A 25010-nucleotide genomic window follows, 5' to 3' on the forward strand; every position below is an offset into this window, starting at 1 on the left:
TTGCTAGGATCTTTGAGATGATTTTATAAGTAGTGTTACAAAGACTTATGGGTCTGAAATCAGTTGGTTGAGAGGGATTAGGAGTTTTTGGAATGAGAGCTATATGGGTTTGGTTTATATCAACAGCAATACTACCAGATTAGAAGAATAATTGCACCATGTCAATAACATCTGTGGATACTACATCCCAATTTTGATGGAAGAAGGAGGCAGAGTAACCATCTGGCCCAGGGGATTTATCAGCCTTCAGGCTGTGGACAGTTTGTTCAACTTCCTCAGATGAGGGTATGGTAGTTAACATGAGGTTGTTTTCCTCAGTTATGCTGTGGTGAAAAAGGTTCTCCAGAAAAGTAGGAGGAGAGGTGGTTTGGGTAGAAAGGATAGATTGAAAATGAGTTTTAAGAATTGATTCCATTTCTTGATTGTTTACCACCCATTTTCCTGCCCCATTTCTAAGACCTCTGATTTTGTTGTTCCTAGCTCTAGATGAGGCTAAAGCATGGAAAAACTTTGTGTTTCTATCTCCTAAAGTGATAATCTTGTCTCTAGATTTGAGTTTCCAGAATCTCTCCTGAGTATCTAGCAGATTATTCAAGCTTTTTAATAAAACTGTGTACTTGCTTTTGTCTCTGCATTCTTGTAATTGAGCCGAGGTATCTCTAATTTGATTCAGAAGAACATTATAATGGTGCTTATTCCATTCTTGAAGAATAGGCTGGAGTCCTATCAGCTTGTTATGAACTTTAATAGCTGGGTGAGAGATATCATAATGAGACCAATGAGAGTCTATTAGAGAAACAAAATCTGGGTCTTTGAACCATATAGGATTGTATCTGAAAGGCTTGTTCCTACAATTAGGTTCAGTAGTAGTGTGAAGAAGTATGGGGTGATGGTCTGAACCTATCCTATGAAGATGAGTAGTTTTAGTGTGAGGGAAAAGGTTGAGCCAATTTTGGTTTGCCAAAGCTCTATCTAGTAGTTGTTCAACTAAGGTATTGTTGTTTTGATTATTAGTCCAAGTGTAAGGGAATCCTATATAAGGTAACTCTAAAAAACCACTCTCAAGAACTGGAGTTGTAAGAAGACCTATTTGCTGGCTGGAAGGTGCAATACCTCCCCTTTTCTCATGACAGTGGAATATAATGTTAAAGTCCCCTATAATAAGTTCAGGCAAACTCTTTGTATCTGTGTGCTGAAAGTAATCACCCATACTATTCCAGAAGTCCATCCTATTCATACTGTTTGGTTCTCCATATATGAACACAAGAGATATTTGATAATTATCATGCAGGGTATTAGTAGTAATGTGGATCCAATTTTTATTCTGATGAAGAATTTGAACCTTAAACTGACTTTTGAATCTAATAGCCAAACCTCCACTCAGACCAACAGGAGGTCGAGTAATATAATTCTCAAAGTGATAAGAAGATAAAAGGCTAGTAACATAAGGATCATTCTTCTTTGTTTCTGAGAGGAATAGAAAATCAGGATCATGAAGTCTAACAAGATTATTAAGATGGTATCTAGTTACCTTTCCTCCCAAGCCCTGACAATTCCAACTAAGGATGGAGATAGGATACGAATTATCCATGACTAGAACTTTTATAAGTAAAATAGGAAACAGGATTTTATAGGTAATGGTATTGTAATTTAAATTATTGTAATTGCTAATATATGGATGAGTGGTTACCTGGTTGGCTGTAGAAGGTGGGGTGCTGCCTTGACCATTTGTGGGATTTTGATTCTGAATCACAGTATTACTTTGATCCTGAGAGCTGACATTGCAGTTGCCTTGATAATTCTGAGACTGGATAGTGACATCTTGTTGAGGTTGGGCAGTTGTACAGTTCAGTTGAATCATCATTTTTTGCTTAGGAGTACGATTCTTCCTGGGCTTGGATTGAGTATTTTGTTTTGCTGATGATTGGGGAGTAGCTCCAAAGAGGTGATCAAAGTTTATATCCGGGAAGGTAGTAGGGATATAAGGGATATCAGTTGAGGAGAAAGGGGCACAAGAGGAAGGTTTATCAATTCCTATTGAAGTAATAGGACCAGTACTGAATTCTGAAGTCCATGGAGAGTTTAGATGATTGAAGGATGAGTTATCTTTGTGCTTTTTCCACAACTGTTCAAGTCCTACCAGAAAAGAGTCAGTATCCTCATAGATTGTTCCCTTAACAAGACTTTCATCACTCAAAAGTTTCCTTTTTGCTCTGTTATCCATCTTTGTAAAATCTAACTGTTGCATTGGCTTCTTTCCTTTTCCCGAATATGTCTGTTTTTTAGTTGAGGGCTGAGGGGATTGTGAAGTTGGTTCTCTTATAGTGATACCAGGCCGAGGTGTAGGTTCCTTTAGAAAAGCTTTAGTCCAAGTAGGAGAAATAACATTTCTTGTGGGCTCTTGAAATCTAGTGGTGTGTATAATAGGAGGGGTGGTAATGGTGGTGCCTATAGAAGCTTGAGGTTCAGATTCTTTAATTTCAATGGGATTTATGGAGACACCCTTAGCAGAAGAAGAAGTGGGAATGATGCTTGAGATGAGTGAAGGGTTTGAATAGATGAGAGATTCTAAAGTGGTGGGGAGCCGAGAAGCATCTCTAGCTATTGGTTGTTGGTTTGGTTCTACTAAATCCTGACATGGGAATGGAGAATGATCTATGATTCTACAGTATAGACATGTTGACTTGGGAAATGGGAAGAATCTATACTCAATTCTAATTTTATCTCCTTCTAATTGCACAAAAGTACCTGACGGGCAAGGTTTAGTAACATCCCAGACCACATCTGCTTTGACCTTGTCTCCAGGTAGGGATCCCCATTGAGCCGGGAAGAAACGGAGTACATGTCCAAGAGGACTCGAAATAACCCTGAGATCAGACTCATATTGCAAACATTGAGGAAGAGGAGACAGTTGGACAGAAAAAATCTCATGCTTGAGAGGGATTGTTTCCGGATCAGTGTCAACCTCCATAACATGCAGGATTAGAAGATAATCCAAAATAACATATGGTTTATTAATCAGGACCCTGTCTCTGTCTTTTGCAACTTTGAATGTGAAGATAAAGCAGTTCTGTCTGTTAGGAACAACTTCAACTGTGTACGGGAAAGAAACCTCCCACTTACGCTTAAGCTGGTTTTGTATTTTGTAGAGGGGGATGAAATGGTGGCTACATAATCTGCCAATGAGCTTTTTATCCAGATTTGTAATGGGTGAGCTTTTTGGCCAAGAACACAGTTGTTTCAGAGGATCTAGGGATATTTAGTTGTTTCTCCATATTCGTAGCCAGTTGGGTAATCTCTGTAGAGCCTTGATTTTGAGTCTGGTTCTCCATTAGAAAGCGTAAAGTGATAATGGGAGAAGATGAAAGGTTAGAGAAGATGAGGTAATTTGCGTGTGGGTTAATTAAGTATGGTTGGGATGTTAAGTCAGGATTGCATGCAATCCATTTAGGATGCTCTACGTGTTCGCAATTGGGAAATGAGCTGCAGCTAGAATGGAATGTGGGTATAATGGTTATGGTGTAAACCAAGCACCCAAACGTTTATGCCCTCTGATGTCAGCCAGTATGCCACTTGTCGTGTCTGATGGAGAGGAGGTGAATGCCACTTGTTACCGTGATTCGTCATCATCTTCCACAGCCGGTTAGCCGGCACCCCACCTGAAAGAGAGTTGGATTAAGAAAACGTTAGGTTAACTAAAGCTATCAAATCGGAATAAAGAAAGAGAGGAAAACTTAGACAAAGAAAACAAAGAGGAAGGAGGGAGATGTATTCATGAGAGAAATATGTTTTCAAACCAGGCGACTGTCTGTTAGATCAAAACAACTTAAACATTTTGAATTTACCGGTGAACTGCTAGTATTTCCTGCAATTGGGCCAAGAGTCCCTTATCTCCGATTACTAGTTATAACTAGTTATGAACTAGTGATCAAGATCAAGTTTACTTGAGGATCCCACTCCTTGGTGAATGCATGGGAATGTAAACAACAGTTTCTGGTGATTCAGGTATCCATTTTTATTTCTTTGTGGTGTTAATTTAAGGGTTAGTTAGGATGATTTCCCATGTTGTTTGATCTTGCCGATATGAATCTTTACCTAGATTTGTTCTGTTTTGTTAGCTTTTTCGATGAGATTTACGTGCCACCATCTTTACTACTGTATCCATTTCTTCGTGGTTTAAGATTTGAGGTTAACCCTTCTTGAAGTGTCTACCCTCATTACAGGTAATCTAATGTCGTGCAAGTTAACAATGGTTACAACATCTATGTAAAAAGAGCTAGTCTAGACTCCGACCTATGTTTACTTGGAAACCATTGTCACTTCCATGTAAAAATACAAAATTAACATTCTTTTCCCAAACTCCAAAAAGAAAGATTTGGTGCTCCAAAACTAAAATGAGTAGAAAAGATTATAATAATATAGCTTTCCTATTTTGTTCTGTCCATACAAAAATTGTTTGGGTTATTTCTCATATGGCCCCCTACTTTGTGACCAGCTTCCCGCCTGGCCCCCCACTTTACGAGAAATACCCATATGGCCCCCTTCCGTTATAACACCGTTACTCTCTCTCTTCCATTTCTTTTCTCTCTCCTCCAACATGTTGTCTCTCTCTGCCACCTCGTCAAAACCAGCCACCTCATCACCTTCTCCGGCAAAGTCGCCGGTCGGCCAAATTTCCGGCCGGCGACCTTCAAATATAAAAAAAAAAAATTTCTTTTTTTCTCTCTCTTCTCTCTCTCTAAAAAAAAAAAAATTTTTTTTTTTAAATTCTCTCTCCTCCCTCTCTTCTTCTTCTTCTTCTTCTCTTCTCTCTCTCTTCTTCTTATTTCTCTCTCTCTTTCCCCCCTCTCTCTATTCTCTCTCTCTCTCGACCTCCGGCGTAGTCGCCGGAGGTCGAACAGATTCTGTTCAGAACAGAACAGAATCTGTTCGAACAGAGCAGATCTGAACAGAACAGATCTGTTCTGTTCGAGTTAGAACAGAACAGATCTGTTCTGTTCGAGTTAGAACAGAACAGAACAGACTGTTCTGTTCGACCTCCGACGACTTCGCCAGAGGTCGAGAGAAAGAGTGAATAGAGAGAGGGGGGAAAGAGAGAGAGAAAGAAGAAGATGAGAGAGAGAAAAGAGAAGAAGAAGAAGAGAAAGAATTTAGAGAGAGAGAATTTAAAAATTATTTTTTTTTTTTTTTAGAGAGAGAGAGAGAAGAGAGAGAAAAAAAGGATTTTTTTTTTTTTATATTTGAAGGTCGCCGGCCGGAAATTTGGCCGGCCGGCGACCTTGCCGGAGAAGGTGATGAGGTGGTTGGTTTTGACGAGGTGGCAGAGAGAGAAAACATGTTGGAAGAGAGAGAAAAGAAATGGAAGAGAGAGAGTAACGGTGTTATAACGGAAGGGGGCCATATGGGTATTTCTCGTAAAGTGGGGGTCTAGGCGGGAAGCTGGTCACAAAGTAGGGGGCCATATGGGAAATAACCCAAATTGTTTCTAAGACGACGTGATGAATATGACAAGAATTCTAAGATTTTTTTTTTTCACATGAAGTTCATTCCTCCTAAAATTAGCTGCAACAGGACTTTCCCCGAGTAATACTTGTTTGTTGTCTCCATCTTATAACTTGTAATCTTGGAGTTGGGTTTGTTACCCCACTCTCAGTACTAGACGAAATTGGATTCCAAAGTAGGGCGGGAAAAAAATCCTCAAATCCGAAATCCGTTACGGGTATCCGAATCTGTTAGAGTCCGTGGGTACCCGAAACTCGAAGGCGGGTTTAGTTTGATCGACCCGATGAAATCAACGAGTCGAGTACGGGTTTTGAAGTGCTACCAGGCATCCCGCCTGAACCCGCTCGATAATTTTTACTCGACATAACCCGCTTAATAATGTCATCCATTTATACGATAATACCTATGCACATTATATGTATGCTTGTTTGTATGTATTTATTTATGCATATATAACATATATATGTAGACATATTTTTAAAGTATTTGAAGTGTATAATATAGATATATACATATTTTTAAAGTATTTGAAGTGTATAATATAGATTTATACATATATTGTTCTCCAAGTGCGGAGTGCCCTTGACACAACATTGTTTAGAGAAACTTAATTTTTAGTTTCGATACTATCGAAATATTTCGATTATTTCGACCGAAATATTTTGAAACTTTGGTGAAAATCCGATACCCGAGAAATCCGAAAAGTTTGACGGACTTGGACGGATTTTGGAAACTAGGATTTTCTAAATAACCCGCTCGATTAAACCCGAAAGCCCGATTAGACCGAGAGTTTCAAAGCCCGACCGGCCCGACCCGATGAATGACATGAACCCGACCAGCCCGGCACGGACCGATTCCCACCCCACGTCCAAAGAATAAAATTATGTGCTAGCTCCTCGGAGTTGGGTAACTTTTTTTTTTTTTGATGAAGGTGGAGTTGGGTAACTTGGGTTGGCAATTACAACGATCCAAAAGAATATTCCCACAACAATTACACCATTAATCCAAAGGCTCCAAAATAGTCAATATTGTACTTTTTTTTTTTTTTTTTAACTAATATTGTACTCGACTCTTTTGACTAAAGAGTTGGGTACAAACAAAATGTCTTATAAGTGTTGCTACTCCATATAATACTATAGATATACTACAATAAAAATAGAAAGAAACCAAGAAGATGTGAATTACTACTATTTTTTTTTTTTTTTTTGTGTTGAGTAATTACTACTGGTTTGGGTATTTTATATTTTTAGCTTATTTGGACGAAAGGAAGGTTAAAAAAAACTTTACATAAATTCCTGACTACTACTACTACTACCTGTACGGCTGTACCAGGGAAGAAGGCAAAAACAAAGAGAGAAGAAGAGACGCGGATTTATGGCTAAGAAGAGACCTGAACATAAAAGAAGAAGCAATTGTACAGACTAAAGTTACTACTAGTACATACTAATTAAACGTTAAGAACCTTTTTATGCGGTTCAAGAAATATCTTGACCTAAATTCAAATTTCAAACCCTCCTCGCCCTAATAAGAGAAAAACAAAATTGGTAGTTATTTAAGAAGCAATTAAAGTACGGGGACAAACTGAAATTAAATTGAACTATAAAATTGATTCGATTTGAATTCGGAATCTCTTTACCTCAAGATCTTCTAAAGAATTTCATCAAATTTCCACTGAACAAATGGCCGGTGAATTCGGCATCTCCGGCGTGATTACTAACCGTAGATTCTTACTTGTCTGAACTTGATTAAATGAAGATGAAAACTCCAATTTTTACTCCTGTTGAGTAAATCTTACTTCTCTTTGCTTCAGTTAAAGAAGATTCTTCCATTGATAAGGTTGGAGCTCACTACTGTCTTCATTCCTCCATGACCACCTACTAATTAATCAGTTACTCAGTTTTCTCTCACTAGAATTCTTCTCATTCTAGTGAGAGAAACTAGAGAGAGAAAGTCATCATTGCATTGCATTGTATAACCACGATCAAAATTGTCAGAGCAAATGATGATGCGAATCACACACCACACCCCTCTCTCCCTCCCCCTAGCCTCTATATATATATATATATATATATAAAAGAGAGGGAGTATGAGTATGAGGGTTTTGTCTAAACAATCAGTCACATATCATTCTCCATCAAAGAAGAAGCAAAATGCTTGGATTGTTCTGGTTTTATCTTCGCCGCTTGGGAGCAAAGAAAAGAAATTACGGGGCACATCAGCAGCTTGAATTTAACAACAGGGGTTCCAAGAAATGTTTTCCCTCTCTGTCTCTCATCACCAATAACAACAACAACAGAGCTATACTTAATCTTCATCAACATCAACGTAGGAGGGAGATCCAAACAAGTTATGTGAGGGTTCAACTTGTTGTAATCAAAATTCTAGAGGGTGAAGAACAGAGTGTGTCATATACCCTAGGCAACTGCTTACTCCTTCCTCTTGTTGAGATGACAAGAAACTCTCCAATTCATTGGAGGTCTGATTTTATTACTCTTCCAGTTGGGTTCTTATGTGAGTTCACTCTCATGCTGGGAGGAGGAATTGGAGAGGTAATTGATTCTTACTCATTTAGAGTAACAGTGACTCAACCCCCACAGCCACAGCCAGTGGGTAGGATTTTAAGAATAATTGTTGATTACAATCTAAGGAATGTTACCTCTTCCTACATTTAGCCTCTCTTGTTTCATTAGTAGTATCTGGAATAGAAAGTTAAACATGTTCTTGATTCTGTTTTAGTAGTTCTGCTTTTGTCTGTTTAGTATATCTACTAAGAGTGATTTCTTTCTACTTCATTTTGAAGGAAGGGTTTAGGGATAGAGAGGGTTTAGAGTTAAGTAGGGATTAAACAATTTTTGGCATGAATGATTTGTTCTTATCCCTCTTTGATTGATCATACTACTATTATGTTTCTTATCCATGTTTTTGGGCAGTGTTATGAGTTTGAGAATGATTTGTTCTTATCCCTCTTTGATTGATCATACTACTATTATGTTTGTTATCCATGTTAATTTATTGTCTTCTTTTTTCAAACACAACCATTATATTATACTAGTCTTAACAATGGCATTGGACATCAGAACACAAAACTACTTCTTCACAACCATTATATCAAAACACATTACATACAGATCATAAGGACATTTAGACTAGCACAAGGCTCGGCACCAAGATAATGATACTTTCAGGCACCCTTTTGACTGCTTTTGAGACCAATTAGTTCTTTTGATTTTCATTCTCAACTTTTGCTTCTTCATTAACTTCTTCTCTTCTATTTAAACCTGATATCACTGTTAACTGCTCGTTACCAGTTTCCGTTAACTTCTCTAGCATTTCCCTCAGTCTCTCGTTCTCTTTCACCAGTTTCTTTTCCTCTTCTGACCCACTTAAAGAAGGTTCGTTAACATCGTCGGGTCCTAAAGATGCCTCGACTCCCTCTTGTTCTTGTCCAGCAACACCAATCTTCTCTATTTTGACAGCTTCGGAAGAATTCCCCATGGCCTTGTTGATATCAACTAGCGTCATATCTTCGATATTTGTTCCTGCCTCTGCTTCCATATTTTTGGCATCTCTTGCCTACTCGGCTTTCATATCTTCACCCTCTGCCTTATTTTTAGCTTGAACTTCACTTACCTTACTCTATGTTGCTCTTTTCTTGATGCAATTTGTCTTGGGGCTCTTCTTCTACCAATGGCACCATGGGCTCTTCTCGTTTTGGATTTTCTTCATCAAGATGGGTTTCCTCAAGCTTCGCAAAGTCTTGGGGTTCCTTTTCTGCCAATCACACCATGGGCTTCTACGGCTTTGGCTTTTGTTCATCCAGATGGGGTTCTTCAGGCTTCACGAAGTCGATCTCTCCTACACCCGAAGAGTTTGATTCTTTATTTGTGACTTCAACTGAATTGCCTGCAGGTTGCATTATTCAAAAAAATAAAAAACTGCTCTTCCATGTCAACTTGGAGGTTGCATTTTCAGCCAATCTCTCCAAAATTTCCTTTCCATCTCCCTCTTTCACCTCAGGGTGCAAGGATAGGTTGAGTTAAGTAGTCTGCTTCTGAAACAGATAGGTGCACAACTTCCCCAACATTCGGACTAATAATATTGAGTGTGCTCTCTTCTTCTGGCCCACATAACAAATTCTTTCCTGAGTCTGTGGACTCCAATCCTAATCCTGGTTGCACACTCTTGTTTTTGTTGGTAGCCTCATTGTTATCCCCAGTGATAGATGCCAAATGACCCTCCTCATCGATCTTCTTTAATATCAGTTCTTCGACATGTTGGGTAGTCAATGCATCCAGTTGCTCCTGAAAGCAGACAAGCTCCCTTGCGATTGATTTTCTGACTTCTCTCAAGCTCGGGTGCAGACCCTGAATAGTGTCTAGTTGCAGCAAAAGACTCATTATCGTCTCACTGATGAACACCGTTTGCTTCTCATTTCTCTGCATATGAGAGGACTCCAGAGCCGAGACTTGGTTTCTTACCTCGGTCACTTGCTCCCTTACTTCGGCTATTTGCCTTAGTTTCTTCAAATGTTCCCACCTCCTCACATCATATCCACGATAGGTCGATTGAATCTTTACTGCTGCTTCATTAGGTGCGTATTTCGTCTTCTGTTTTTCCTTGTCTACCGCTTTTTTTGTTTCCTTTTCCAAGCCAGTCTTGTCTTCTACATTCTTAGCGTTAAAATCCCCACGAGTTTTTCATTCGGAGAACCAAGCCTTTCGCCTCCATCTTCAACGTCAATAGTCCTTCGAGATTTGGTTTCCACATTTTGCTCGAGCTCCAACATGGAAATCTTCTTTTCTTGGTTCTCGACATCTTCTGTCGTATCCGACTTTGGAACCACATTACATACATGCTCCTTCCCAGTTGCATCCCGCTGCTTGTCAAACTTCGAAACATTGTCTCTTTCCCTGACCACTTTGTCCTGAAGTGTAGGAGGACTGAGAGACCTAGTTTTCCTCTGAGACAACGGCTCAACCCTCAAGCAAACAGGAGGTAATTTTGGTTTAACTAGAGAAGAAGGACCTTTTCTGCGTTCTCATTTTGGGAACTTTTCTTATCTCCATCATCTTCTGACTTCTTCACAGAAATGTTTTTCGAGTTTTTGTGATCATCCAATTGGTACTTCTTTCCAATTTCTCGAAGTTCTGTAACAGGAATTCTCTTTTCTTCTACCTCATTCTCTTTACCTTGGGCTCCACCCTTCTTTGAGTGTCTTCTACAGGTTTTGCCTCAGCCTCTTGATTACAATTATAAGGGAAATTCACTGGGATAATATTGTACTTCATTTTCGGTAGTTAGGCATCCAGATAATAGGACATGGAGTGTCTCTAACTACCTCCTTTTTCTGATCTTGTCTTCTTTCTGGATGCACATCGCGCCCCGAAGATTTTAGATTGTCCAAATCAAATGGATACCATCCATTCCGAACCCTTCGGCAGAATCCAAGCTTTTACTTCCCTCTTTGTTCTTCTTCATATCAAATGGAAACCACCCACTCAAAACTGTTGGGTCTGATTCAGAGAGCTTTCTAGCTGATCTGTTCTTCACATATTCAGGTGGAACCCATAACAACGGATATAGGTTTTTCTCCTCAGCGAAACCTGATGAATCATTTTCATTCTTCTCAACTTCTGGTTCTTCAATCTTCACACCCTTATCTTCCTTGCCACTGCATGTATGATTCCGACACCCACAACAATGGCTTCTCTGTGTGGGCTTCTCGGTTTCATACTTTGGCTTCTCCGTCGAGTAATGTGGAGGATGATATTGCAGAGGATGAAGATCAAGGTATGACGAATACGGAGAAGGGTGGTATTACAAATGTGGTGGTGGTGGGAGTTGAGAGTACGGTGGCCTATAGTTAAAGTACCCAGAAGGAAAACCATGGTTGCAGCAACCATGGCATTCTCCAACATTTGGGATCCCATAACTACCACCATTCAACCAAGGTTCTGGTATCCGAGGAGATTCACTAGTTTGAGGTGGAAACCAACTTGGGTAATGAATTTGATAAGGACAAGGAATGTGAGCTCCATGAAATGATTGGGGATACTCCATGTATCTGTTGATGGGAATTATAATTTTCACCCCTTTTTATTGCTGATTTCTTCTTTTTTTACGAACACAACATCTATTGATTATAATTGAGATCAGTTACATAGATGTTATCTATTGATTACGGGTCCTAATAACAAATATAGTCCTCTCTAATCCTATAAAGGGTTTCAAAACTAGAAAAATAATATAAATGGATATCTAGTCCATTTGATCTCATCTAGAGAGAAAACACAATCCCTAGATTACGTATTACTTTATAATACCTATACTAACCTTCTTTATATATAAAATCTGATTTACATTCTAACATCCAAAATATCTTTTTTCCATTTTTATCTCCACATTCTCTCTCCAATCACGTTAAATTCAAAGTAACCACTATCTTCAATATCTTTCGTAACTGAAATCTGGAAACTTTCTCTCTCTCTAAAAACGAAAGCTCCAATAGACCTCCATTAAACTCACCAACAACAATACAAACCTTCATTGTTTCATCTTCATTACAACAACAGTCTAAAAACCTCCATTGTTTATCAGGTTTTAAACTGTGAAACTCTTTGTTCAAACCATTGATAAGATCTAATATTGCTTCTCAGGTTAAAGAATCATATTCTCTCTCTCTAAAAACATCAGATTTTGACACAAATCTTGTTTGAATCTGTTTAACTTTGAAAACTATTTTCATGAACATACTCAATTTGCTGTTTATTTTATCTCTCTAAGATATTCATAACTGTTTATGATCTTGATGTTTAATCCTTCTTTACTGATTCCTTCAAATCGATTATATTTTGTTTTCATCCGATTATTATATCATTTTTCATTAGATTTAGGTTTTAGCTTCTTGATTTTCTAGATATTTCTTCACCTCAGATCTTTGGTTTCGTACAATTTTATGAACCAGGTGTTATTTCGTACCTTTATCATAACAGAATATACATATAGATAATTTACAGTAAATTTTCATACTTTCTAGTACATTACGCAAACATCTTCCGAACCATGTTTTTATAAGACTATGTAAAATGCGCGTAATTTGTTATACATTATATATAATTTATAATAAATTCTAAAACATCGTATAAGTGTACATAAATTAGGTATTATTTATTTACCGTTACGCGTACTTTTCACACAAAACAGTAGCCTTGTTAAGCTTACCAAACTACTCAAAAACTTCAAATATTGTCAAAATTTGACAAACATTATACATAATTTACGGAATTGTACATGTAGTTTATAATACAATATATGATTTTTTTTAATGTATGTATAGTTATGTGTGTAGATTTGATATAACAGATGGAATTTCAAACAGAGTCATCAAATCAAAGTAAGTTAACGAAACTAAAACCTGATGGCTCGGATAAAATATTTACTGAAGTTGTTCAATTGTTTCCTGGTGGTGCAAAAGCATTTGGATATGCTCTTCGACAATATAGTGTAACTGTTGTTTATCCTGCTCAAGACTACAAATGGAGAGTACATGGATGAGCATCATTTTTGAACCAGAGAAGATTTTATACATTTTTTTAGTAACATAATGTAAACGATGTGTAATGTAAAAGAAATTATTTGTAATTTATTGAACAAGACCCACATACATTTGATAAATTACGTTGTATACATGACAAATGATGGTTTCCTCGTCATAAATAACACATAATTTACGTTTTTGTTTCATAATTTGTATTCGATGTGTATTTATGTACGAGTAAAAACGAAAACAAATGATGCTTTAATGTTCCCAGAAAAATATACTATTTTCAAATCTGAAAGTTAAGTGAGAGAAAGTGATATATATGTTTTGTATATTAACCCCCAAATCACGCTAAATTGATCCCAGAAAATATACTCTTTCCAAATCTGAAAGTTAAGTGAGAGAAAATTGATTTGAATCGAAAAAAAAATTTACATAGTAAAATAGAGAAAATTGATTTGGTTTCCAAATCAGTAAAGAAGAGAGAGAAAATTGATTTGGAAATATCCGTGGTGATGGCGTTTTGTTTTGGTTAGGATTTTGATTTCTGGTTGATTCGGATTATAGGAAAGAGATAATTTGATTTCCAAATCTATTTAGAGGAGAGAGAAATTATGATTTGTTTCAATCCATTTTTTCTAATAAATCTCCCAAATCACGCTCAACTCTATCTTTCCAAAACGCGCGAAATTTGAGCGTGGGATATTGACGGTTCTGTGTTTAGAAAGTGAGGGTTTTTATGTACATAATGTAGAAGGACTAAATATCCATATTTTGGGAAGATTGGATCATAAACCTTTTTTGAACATTATTTTGGTCTATATGGCCATGGACCCTGCAAAGTGCAATTAGGGACACAAGAGGAAGAGTTAATACCAGTTTTCCTAGAGTTAATAGCAAGAGTGTTACTGTGTTAGCTTTGCTATTGAACTTTCTGTTGACAACAAAAAGGAAATGTAGACAAAAGAGGAGACTAGTTTCTTGATTTCTTTTAGTACATGGATAGTTGTCCAGTGGATTGAGCACATTCTTCCAGTCAAAAAGTTGTAGACATTTGTTGAGTCTTCTTACAAAAGTAATTTAGTAACTTCTTTTGATTGTTGATCAAGTAAGACATATGATAATCTTTTATAAGAAGTTCTGTTTTTTTTTTAGTTGAGAAACTTTCCAAACAATTCCTCAATCCAAATGACTTCGTTGTCAGAACAAATCAATCCACAAAACCAAGAATTTTACAAGGCCAACGCTTTGGGGAAAGCTAAATAGTTTCCGGGGTGTGAAATTTTAAAAGGAATATGTAGTATTTTAGAAATTTTTCGGGGAAATAAATTTTAAGGGGAAATAAAAAAAAAACACTCCACCTCACCTCACTCTCTCTCCACCTCACTTCTTTGTCTTCTCCGATTAGGTCGCCGGCCGGAAAATTTTCTGACCGGCGACCATGAAATTTTTTTTTTTTTTCACTCTCTCTCTAGAAACTCCGGCGAAGGGAAACTCCTTCGCCAGAGTTTTTAGAGAGAGAGAGTGAATTTTTTTTTTTATGGTCGCCGGACGAAAATTTTTCCGGCCGGCGACCTAATCGGAGAAGATAGAGGTGAGGTGAGGTAGAGAGAGAGAGCTGAGGTGGAGAAGTATTTTGCTTTCCCCCTATATAAAATTGTCAAACAAAATTGACCAATTTTTGACCAAGTCTTCACACCCCGGAAACTATTTAGCTTTCCCCAAAGCGCTGGCCTTTTACAAATTTTTTTTTGCTTTGCTTAGAACAACCAGTTAGATTTTTAGTGAAAACCTCGCAAAAAATAGACCCAAATAGGAAATTAAGCTCACCCAAAAATAATATTATAAAAAACTCATTTTGTAAAATTTTTTGAAATGTTGACAACATATATAATTATTTTGTTAACATGACAGTTTTATTTTTCTCATAATCTCCTTTTCACCCTTCTATGTTGACAACATATATAAATATGTTGTTATAAACTGTTGACGACATATATAGATTTGTTGTTACAAACTGTTGACAAAATATGTAATAACTATCTAACTTATTATAAAATGTTGACGTGTCTTGACTTGTTACAAAATGTAGATAACACATATAATTATGTTGTTAATAAGATATATAGTGCATTAACAAAAATATTATTTGTCCGTTAATGAGTGTGTAAAATAAAATAAAATGCATTAGTCTAAATGTTTATGGCGGAAGCAAAACAAAAAATGCGAAAACCATTTATTTCTTCACAAGATAAATCGAAAAATTCTTTAGCTAAAATGTTAGTGTCAGTCTGTGTTTGTCAAAGGCAAAATGCAAAACATTTTTGCAAACAAATTTTGAGCAAAAACAAATTTGTTCAAAAATGTACAAAATCGTTGAGAACAAACTAAGATTTGTTCAGAAATTTTCATAAATGTTTTTCACGTTAATTTTGGGATAAAGTTGTACTTTTACAAAATGGATTTTGTACAGAAATGTACAAATTTTCATTAATATTTTCACGTTTATTTTAGGGTAAAGTCGTACTTTTATAAAATAGGTTTTTTTTCAAATTGGGCATTCATTCCTATTATTCCCAAATTTTGGGCCTTAGGTAGGGGTGGGAAAAAGATCCGAAAGACCGTTATCCGATCTGTTCGACCGAGATAAAAAGTGTCCATGGGCACCCGATGGTCATAACGGTCAGTGTCCGACCGGCCCGAAAGAATTGGCGGACGGTCACGGTCAAAATTCTATGTTGAAGGACCGACCGCTAACCGACCGATACGAGTGACCGAATAGGTTGACCGACTAAACTGTCCTCATTTTTAAAAGTTGACCGTTGAATTTTATAGACATATGAATATGATGATCGTTGGCTATAGTCATATAGTCCTCTAGAAGACCAAACAATAGTGCATGGCTTAATTATATCTTGTCAAATGATGATCAACTGTGTGTTTTTCTTTTTTATATTTACTTTTGATTTCTTGGCTAAACATCTTCATTTGCAAGTAATTTTGTTTGTGGTAATAAAAATAAAGTTCTGAATTAAGTAAATTTATTGGAAAGTCCGGACCGAGACCGTCCGGTGTCCGACTGGACCGGTAAAATAAACGGTCTTGGACGGTCAATGGACAAAGAATTCTTGAGAGTGACCGTCCGAGTCCGCCCGAATAAATAGGTGGTCACTAACAGTTTATGTTCGAGTCGACCGGTTCGATGAAGTTAGAGTCCGGTACCGACCGGTCCTGACCGATTCCCACCCCTACTTAGGGTTACGGGCCGTTTATAAAATCAGTCATCACAGAGAGGAGGGCCTCGTTTGGGTCAGCTTAAAACAAGCTAAAAGCCCAGCTTCTAGCTTATTTAAAGTGCTTTTAGAAAAATCGCATATTTTTTTAAGCCAAAAAAGCCCGTTTCTCTTAAAAAACAGAAGCCGGAATTTCCTGGCTTCTGCTTAATGCTTTTTCGGGAAGCCATATACGGACACGGACAAGTGTTTCTCTCTCCCATCTTTTCTTCTTCTTCAACAGGTTAGGGTTATGATAGAACACTGTTCTAAGCCAAATTTAACAGGAAGAATTGATGATTGATCTCCGATTCTTGGAGGAGCATCAATTAGGTTACTAATCAAAATCTGTTTTACAAAAGATTTTTGTTTCCTACCAATTTTCTGTTTCACTTTATAATATTTTACCAAATGAATGGACTTTGATCATCTTATGCATTCAGTTCTCATTTGATTTTACAAATTTCTATTTGCTTTTACGAATTTCTATTTGCTTTTTTACAAATTTGAAGGTTGGTTTATTATATTCTCTCATTAGATACCATCATTCTAGAGAGAGAAACTTTATTATCTCAGTTTGCTTAAGAGTTTTATACCTGAGTCAGGTTCATTTGTTCATGATTTCTCCTATTCTTTGGAGGATTATGCTTACCAAGTTGGTCGAACATGGCGGGATAGATCAATTGGGATCAATTTCGCAAAACTAGGGAAGGGATCGAGCAAAATAGTTTTTGTTAGGAGTAAGATGATTCTGGTTAAGATATTAACAAAGTTTAAGTTTTCGGATGGCATGGTACTTGTGAAGTTTGTGTAGCATTGTACATAAATCATTGAGTCTCCCAGCATGGTATCATGAGCAGGCTATTTGTTCGTGTTTTATGCTTCCGCAAAATTTCCAACACTTTTATTCGTTGTGACATAATTAATCGATCAATTACTTTGACGATTTTTTTTCCCAAGTTTTTCTTGTGAATATCATATTCCAATGACTTTTTTATATCTCATTGTAATTCAATAATCGATAAGTTATTTCGTCGATTTCTTTTCCCAAGTTAATCTTGTGATTATTTCTCATCGGTGTTACAAAGAAAAGGAAAGTGCAGTCTTCATGGTTGGTTATGTGAAAAAAAAAAAGGTATGTTCTGTATTTATTTCAAAATTTCCAATTTTTTCACATTTTTTCGAATTTTTTTAGACCTAAAATAGGTCTGAAATTAAAAATAGAATTTTCAGAACCAAAATCTCAGATCTGGTTTGTTTTCAGAGAACCGATCCCGTATTTACCCTGTTCTAGAACAAATTAAAAACCCGGTTTTTTTTAAACCCGCGACCAAACAACCCCTTAAAACATGTTGACCAGTCCACTGTCTCTGACCCGTGTTTTTTTACGCACGCTGACGTCATCATGACGTCATGCTGACGTCATCTTTCGCAACTTCCTTTTACCGCGAACTTGAGTCTTCTTCTCCGACGACTGCATATAGGGCTTTAAACCGATTAGGTTTCCGGCATCTTTTCTACACCAGACGAACACTTCCAACGTCTTGGACCATCCTAAACCTTCACAAACCGTTTTACCTTTCAGTTTTGTGAAAAATCCAGTGATCTCCTTCGGTTCAAATCACTCTCTCTCTCTAGAATTTTCCTGTCGGCTGCAACGATTAAGCCTTCAACGGCTGTTTCCCCTCTTCGCCGATACTTCTAGACGAAACCTAGAGCTCCTAGATCTCTTTTAGGACTTTGGTGACCGGAATATCTTCTCCAACGCTGCTCGACGGTGACCGGATTACCATCTGACCGGAACCCTAGCTTACCAACAATCGGAGATCACGAAAGTTTCTGTATCTCTCGACTTTGTTGACCGAGTCAGCGACCATTGACCCGTGTTTTTACGCACGCTGACGTCATGCTGAGTTCATGATGACGTCACTTGCGAATTCCTTTTAGCCGAGCGTCTTCTTCCTCTTTCCCTGCGATACAAACCCTAGGGTTTGATTTGTTGATTTTTCGGCGACCTTTCCATTTCCAGTCGATAAATTCACTCGATTTGAAAACACCACCACCGATTTCTTCTCGGTTTGGTGAGAAATTGACCTTCCACTTCTCGGTTTTAGACCGACGAACGACCCTTTCTCTCTCTAAAGACTAAACAATCGACGGTCGATTTTTGACCGAATTGGATAGCTATGGTCTATACCAATCATCGATTTGGAGTCTCATCCACATCACAGATGATCTATCTTGTGTATTTTTCAATTACCTTCCGATTTGGGAAACCCAAATTTTGGGAAATTTCTCAATTTTGGATAACCCTAATTTAGAAGTTTCAAAATTTCCCCAAATTTATATTTGGGACAGCTTATCTTACTCACTATTTTTGTGACAAACTCTTTTGCCACAGTTTCAACTGTCGGATTTTTTTGTGACAGACATTTCTTTACTGTCACTTATATCCAACTATTCATAGTTGTGACACAATTTTCCACTGTCACTTTTATTCATCTGTGACGCAATTCTTTTGTCACCTTTTTTAGTTCGATATGTGACACTAAAATAGATTAATTTCATCTATTTTGACTTTTCTTTCCGGATATATCCGTGACATTTCCAAAGTCATTTTTTTATGACGATTTTATTTCTCTACCAAAAGTTTGGACTTTTCTTTCAACGGAGAAAGAATTCATATTTTAGATTTTAATTCCGGAATTCAACCGCGAACTTTTCATAATCATATATTTCTTATGATTATTTCCAATTCTATTTTGGTCTTTTCTACCAAATAACATTTTGGAATATTTCTCCACCGAATAGAATATCTCTTCAATGAATAGAATATCTCTATTTTTTCGGAATTATATCGATCTTGCATATTTTTGGCAATGAATTTAATGTCGACAATCTTTTTGGTTGTTTCTTCTCCAATATTTTTTGGCAATTACGACAATGATTTCTTGTCGATTTTAAACAAAACAACATTATTTTGTTATCACTACTAAAGTTCATACTTGACGTTTTTATACGACAAGAATTGATCATCACAACCTTTCAGTTGTTGACATTTCCTTCATACAATGACCAACTTTACATACATGAGAAAAATACATGTAGTTTCGTTATCATTGATTTTCGCTCAATTTTTTGACCGCAACTACCAACCTTTTGGTTGTGACTTAATCATCGTTCAATCATCTTCCAACGCATCCACAATCCAAGAGTTGCAAGAAGACAAATACGACGAATCAAGAAGTATTTCCTTTTTCTCTCTCCAAGTCGGACACTTCAAAATTTACGTGCTCCAACTTGCGGGGGGGTAATAGGATACGTTACATAAGGAGGATCGAAAATAGGAGATCCGGCGGTCAAGATAAGTTGCAGAAATAATATACGTGTATGTACGTGACGGATCGAGAAGGCGAGATCCGACGATCAAGAAGAATTCAGAATATTGAAGATATTTGAAGATATATTGAAGATATATTGAAGATATGTGAAGATTTAGTTTCTTATATTCAGAATATCTCTTGTAACTATCTAATATCTAATGGTAATATTAGATAGATTTTGTATTATTTCCTAGTTTAGTAATCAGAAACTAGGAAACCCTAAACCCTAAGTCATCTATAAATAGGAGAGGGTTCTAGGATTCAAACTCATCGAGTTATGTCTGACCAATGTAACCGATCAAACCCACATACAATTGTATGTGGTGAATTATTAATAAAGAAGTATTATCCGTGGATGTAGGTCTTGAGTATTCGACCGAACCACGTTAATTATCGTGTCTTTTACTTCATGTTTATCATATCTCCGATTATTATATAATCGTGAATTTAACAGTCTCCTAGGTGGAAAAAAAAAATTCAATGTCACCTTTTCCATTCACACATTAATAAGATAGGATATCTTCAAAGGCAGAATATTGTTTAAGATTATTTTCCTAATAGCCCCCAACTTTGTGATCAGTTTCCTGCCTGGCTCCCTACTTTATAAAAATACTCAGTTGACCCCTTTTTTCAGATTCCGTTATAACACCGTTAACTAGTCATCATCTCTCTCTCTCCTCTCTGCCACCTCATCTAGATCTGGTCTTTCTCTCTTCTCTCTCGTGTTCTCTCATCTTTTTTTTTTGAACAGACCTATATCTGGTGTTAAAACTTTTTTTTTCTCTCTTCTCTTTCTTGTTCTCTCTCTAACTAATCTCTCTCTATACAACCCATCACTAAAAACCGAACCAAATCCTTCTTGACGGAGACCATTAGATGTAGAGAAATTAGATGTCCCCGTCGGAGAAGAGAGTAAAGAAAATCTTTGTGGAGGTTTTAGATCAGCCGGAGCAATCCTTTCCAGAGAGGTTGAATTTCATTGAATCATACAAAACTTGTTCCATTGGACCTTCTTTCTTCATTGGCTTCAACTGTTTTTTTATTTCTCATCATCATGTGTTCAATTTGGATCCCAGTTAGTGACAACTCTCTCTCAAATCAAATTGGCTAACATATATAACTAACCACTTCAAAACACATCATGAAACAAGAAGAAATATCTTATTCTTCATTCATCAACCACTTCATCTCTTAACATCTTCTTTCTTATGATTAAGGGATTTGAAAGTCTTAGGCGATCTCCTAGGTTTTCCATTAGAACTCCTGAATTATCTGATAAGAACACAGGAGAGTTGGAGAAGAGGCTAAAAAGGTCAAATGTGATAGTGGGTGATAGGTCCTAATCAAAGCAATGAAATAAGTTGGAAATAAAATTCTACTTAGGGCTAGAATTAACCACAATCTTTTGATTAAATTCAACTTCATATCCATTGTTGATTACAGAGTTTAAATAGAAAGAAGAGAAAATAACTACTTCCTAATTCTTAGGCCCCACAATTTAAAAAGAACTAACCCATTACTTCACTAATCAACTACCCACATCTCAAATACTCTCTTAATTCGATCAAGCACTTACTAACCCACTACTTCACTAATTAACTATCCTACCCACATCTCCTTACAGCTTATCAATACCTCCCCCATGAACTTGAACCTTGTCCTCAAGGTTTATGTTGATGAACCAGTCCTTACGTTTTCTTTATCCGGAACGTCAAGGGTGCCTTCTAACAGTAGAATATGTGGCCCACGACAGTTATGACCGGGTCTAAATTTTTCATCACAATTAAAACAAAGTCCTTGCATCCTTCTACTCTGCATTTCGTCCCATGTGAGTCGCTTCATCGGTGGAGTTGCTTTAGGTTTTGTAACGGGAATACATTCAGTAACATGTTGATCGGAAGGTTGCATGATTTTCATATGCCGTGTAAGCTGTTCATCCCTCATTCGTGCGCGGCTAATGGCTTCTTTTAAACATTTTGGCTTGAACATTCTAATGCCATCAGCAGTATCTGGGTTAAGGCCTCCCATAAATGTCCCTACCAAAGCCTTTTGTGTCCACCCTTGAACCCTATTACCCAATCTTTCAAACTCCCTTTGGTAGTCACGCAATGTGCCATGTTGTTTAACCCTCGAAAGGGCTTCATCGAAGTCTTCACATTCCGTAGGACCAAACCTTGCCCATAACTCCTCTTGAAATATTTCCCATGTTACTTCACGGCCTTCTTCTCCAAAAGCCCTTCGTAACCATTGCCACAATTGATTTGCTTCTCCTTCAAGGTGAAAGGACGCCAACGCCACCTTTTGTGTTTTATTTGTATCTTGATATTCAAAGAACTGTTCCACTTTTGCGAACCATTCTGTTGGGTCTTCTCCAGAAAATCGAGGAAACTCCAACTTAGCCGTTTTTGACGAAAAAATCGGTTGCCTGCCTTCAAAGCTGTCGCGGGTGTCATCTCTAATGGAGTGAGAACGACCACTTTGGTTGTTGTTGTTACTGCTGGATATATCTTTATTAGAGATCAATGTTTCAGATAGCTTACCGATCATCGCTTCCATTTGTTTAAGTTTGTCGGTAATACTAATCTCGACTTGATGGAATTTGTCTTGCAGTCCTCCAAATGAAGCCTCCAAATTTTCAATCCTTTCCTTGTTAGTAGCCATCTTAATAATGCTCTGATACCACTGATAGGTCCCAATCAAAGCAATGAAATAAGTTGGAAATAAAATTCTACTTAGGGCTAGAATTAACCACAATTCTTTTGATTAAATTCAACTTCATATCCATTGTTGATTACAGAGATTAAATAGAAAGAAAAGAAAATAACTACTTCCTAATTCTTAGGCCCCACAATTTAAAAAGAACTAACCCATTACTTCACTAATCAACTACCCACATCTCAAATACTCTCTTAATTCGATCAAGCACTTACTAACCCACTACTTCACTAATTAACTATCCTACCCACATCTCCTTACAGCTTATCAGTGGGTATTTCTAGGGTTTTAGGAAACTCTGATATTGATAACAGATTAATGGAGGAAGGAGTAAAGAAGAAGATGGGAAATCTTAGTAATAGGAAATGCATTAATCATGGAAAGGAAAATTGTGATCCTACAAAAGTGAGCAAAGATGAAAACCTGATGATGATTAACATCTGGTTATTGAGCGGCATCAATGGTAAAGTTACCACCGGTAAAAAATCATCGCCGATGATGATGATGATGATAGTTAAGTTTGTTTAGATTTTAGGTTTTGATATTGAAATTGTGTTGTTTAATTTGTTTCAATTTTCGGAATGAAGATGCTAGGTTTTGATATTGATATTGTGTTGTTTAATTTTAGGTTTTGATATAGATTTTAGGTTTTAATATTGAAATTGTGTTGTTTAATTTGTTTCAATTTTCGTAATGAAGGTGCTAGGTTTTGATATTGATATTGTGTTGTTTAATTTTAGGTTTTGATATTGATATTGTGATCCTGTTGAATCCTTCTTTAATTCATTTAATGTTGTTAGAGAGAGAGATTAGAGAGAAGAGAGAGGAAGAAGAAAGAGAAAAACAGGTTTTCTTTTTTCTTTTTCTGTTTTCATGTCATGCCAATGAAAACCTAGACAGTGGGGGTTCCGCATACGCAGATCCACTCTTAGTCTCGGAAATTCCTGATGGATCTCAGGTAGAGTTGGTACCTCTGATTCGTATCCAAGTGAAGTCGTAGTTGTGATGAGAATATATCCACAGAAGAAGAGAGAGAAATTTTTGTTTGAATGTCGCCGGCCGGAAAATTGGTCGGCCGGCGACTTTTATCGGAGAAGACGATGAGGTGGCGAGAAGATGAGGTGGCAGAGAGAGGTGATGAGATGGAGGAGAAAGAAATGATTACTAATTAACGATGTTATAACGGAATCTTAAAAAGGGGATCATCTAGGTATTTTTGATAAAATAGGGGGCTAGACAGAAAACCGGTCATAAAGTTGGGTGCTATTTGAGAAATAACCCTATTATTTAATGCGAGTATATATGAACCATAAAAACAGAAACTAAACTAGTTAATCAAAGAAGAAACATATGCAAGGTTCTAATTTGTGTACATGACTGCTATTTCACATTCAAAACAATCATACGAAATCATCTAATAACACGAATCTATTTTCATTCTTTAAAAGTGTCGATGGTAATTCATTCATGGTTAAATTCCTTCTGATCTTGGGGAGAGAGACAATGGTAACACTCTCCGGTTAAATTTCCTTCATATTACATGAGGTTTTTATTATAAAATCACATTATAGCTTTTTCGTACCAAACGCCACATTATAGCTTTTGCAGATACAAAAAACGCTTTTCTTTTATCATGCCAAACAACCCTTGTAGCTTATTATTCAACACTTTTGTTTAAGCACTACAACAAAAGCTATTGGAATAAGTTATATGTGTTCCCAAATGAGGCCGAATCCAAGTACTTTCATATGTCTTTCAACAAAAAAAAAAGTACTTTCATATGTTTCTCTCAAGTCACATCTTTCAGGTGTTGTTTGTTTTTTATTTTGTGTCTGAATCTGAATTTGCTGAACTGAATTGGCTGAATCTGAATTGGTAGAATCTGAATACGAATTAGAATGTTTGTTTTTCCCGTCTGAATTCCTATATCTAAATTACTATTTTGACATTTATAGCCTCATTTTCATTTTTATATCTTTAGACCTAGTCAAATCAAACTTTCCTAAAAGTCCACCTCCAGAACAAGAAAAGGTAACAAATTAAGCTCCGGGGCAACCACTCCTCAAACCCTAAACTTCTTTCTTTCCCCTTGTTCCAGCCTCCATCTCCCTCTTTCTTTGTATTCTTCTCTATCCTACCCTCTTTCTCTCTATCTCTCTCTCTCTCTCTCTCTGGAAAACCAAAGAAATCCTTCATCACTGAAACAGAGGCAACTTCCCCCTACACCACTACCTACCACACTTCCACCGTCACTCTCTTGCTATATCTTCTTGATCTCTCATCAGAGTTGATCTTTTATCACCCATCTAAGATAAAAGAACAGAAATGAAATGATTGGATCTAAGTGAAGAATCAACACGGTTTCTACTTCATATATGAACAAAACCCAGTCAACATAAAGAACAAAAACTTAATTTGAAATCAAACCTACTGAAGCAAAGACAACCGATCTAGGAGATAAATTTTGGATCTTGGATCATCTGAGATAGAAAGAGAAGGAAAAGGATAAAGTGATGGCGGAAGTGTGGCCGGTGGTGCTGGCGATGTTGGCGTTAGTGGTATTGGCGATGGGAAGAAGATGAATACAAACAGTCATTG

At 36.9% G+C, this 25010-nt stretch overlaps 1 protein-coding gene and 1 pseudogene across 1 annotated transcript; both read right to left on the reverse strand.

Annotated features, from left to right (window-relative positions):
* Positions 1–8568: 8568 nt before the first annotated feature.
* LOC147544961 (BAG family molecular chaperone regulator 6-like) lies at positions 8569–11562 on the reverse strand (annotated as a pseudogene).
* Positions 11563–21088: 9526 nt separating this feature from the next.
* Positions 21089–22456, reverse strand: LOC147544962 (uncharacterized). The gene has a single exon (XM_086636995.1). The coding sequence runs from the start codon at positions 22356–22358 to the stop codon at positions 21366–21368; it is 993 nt and encodes a 330-aa protein (XP_086493121.1). The 5' UTR covers positions 22359–22456; the 3' UTR covers positions 21089–21365.
* Between the last annotated feature and the right edge of the window lie 2554 nt (positions 22457–25010).

The sequence above is a fragment of the Eschscholzia californica genome, unplaced genomic scaffold, assembly GCF_041429995.1.
Source record: "Eschscholzia californica isolate CP2 unplaced genomic scaffold, dmEscCali1.0.p SCAF_4, whole genome shotgun sequence".
Taxonomy (NCBI): Eukaryota; Viridiplantae; Streptophyta; class Magnoliopsida; order Ranunculales; family Papaveraceae; genus Eschscholzia; species Eschscholzia californica.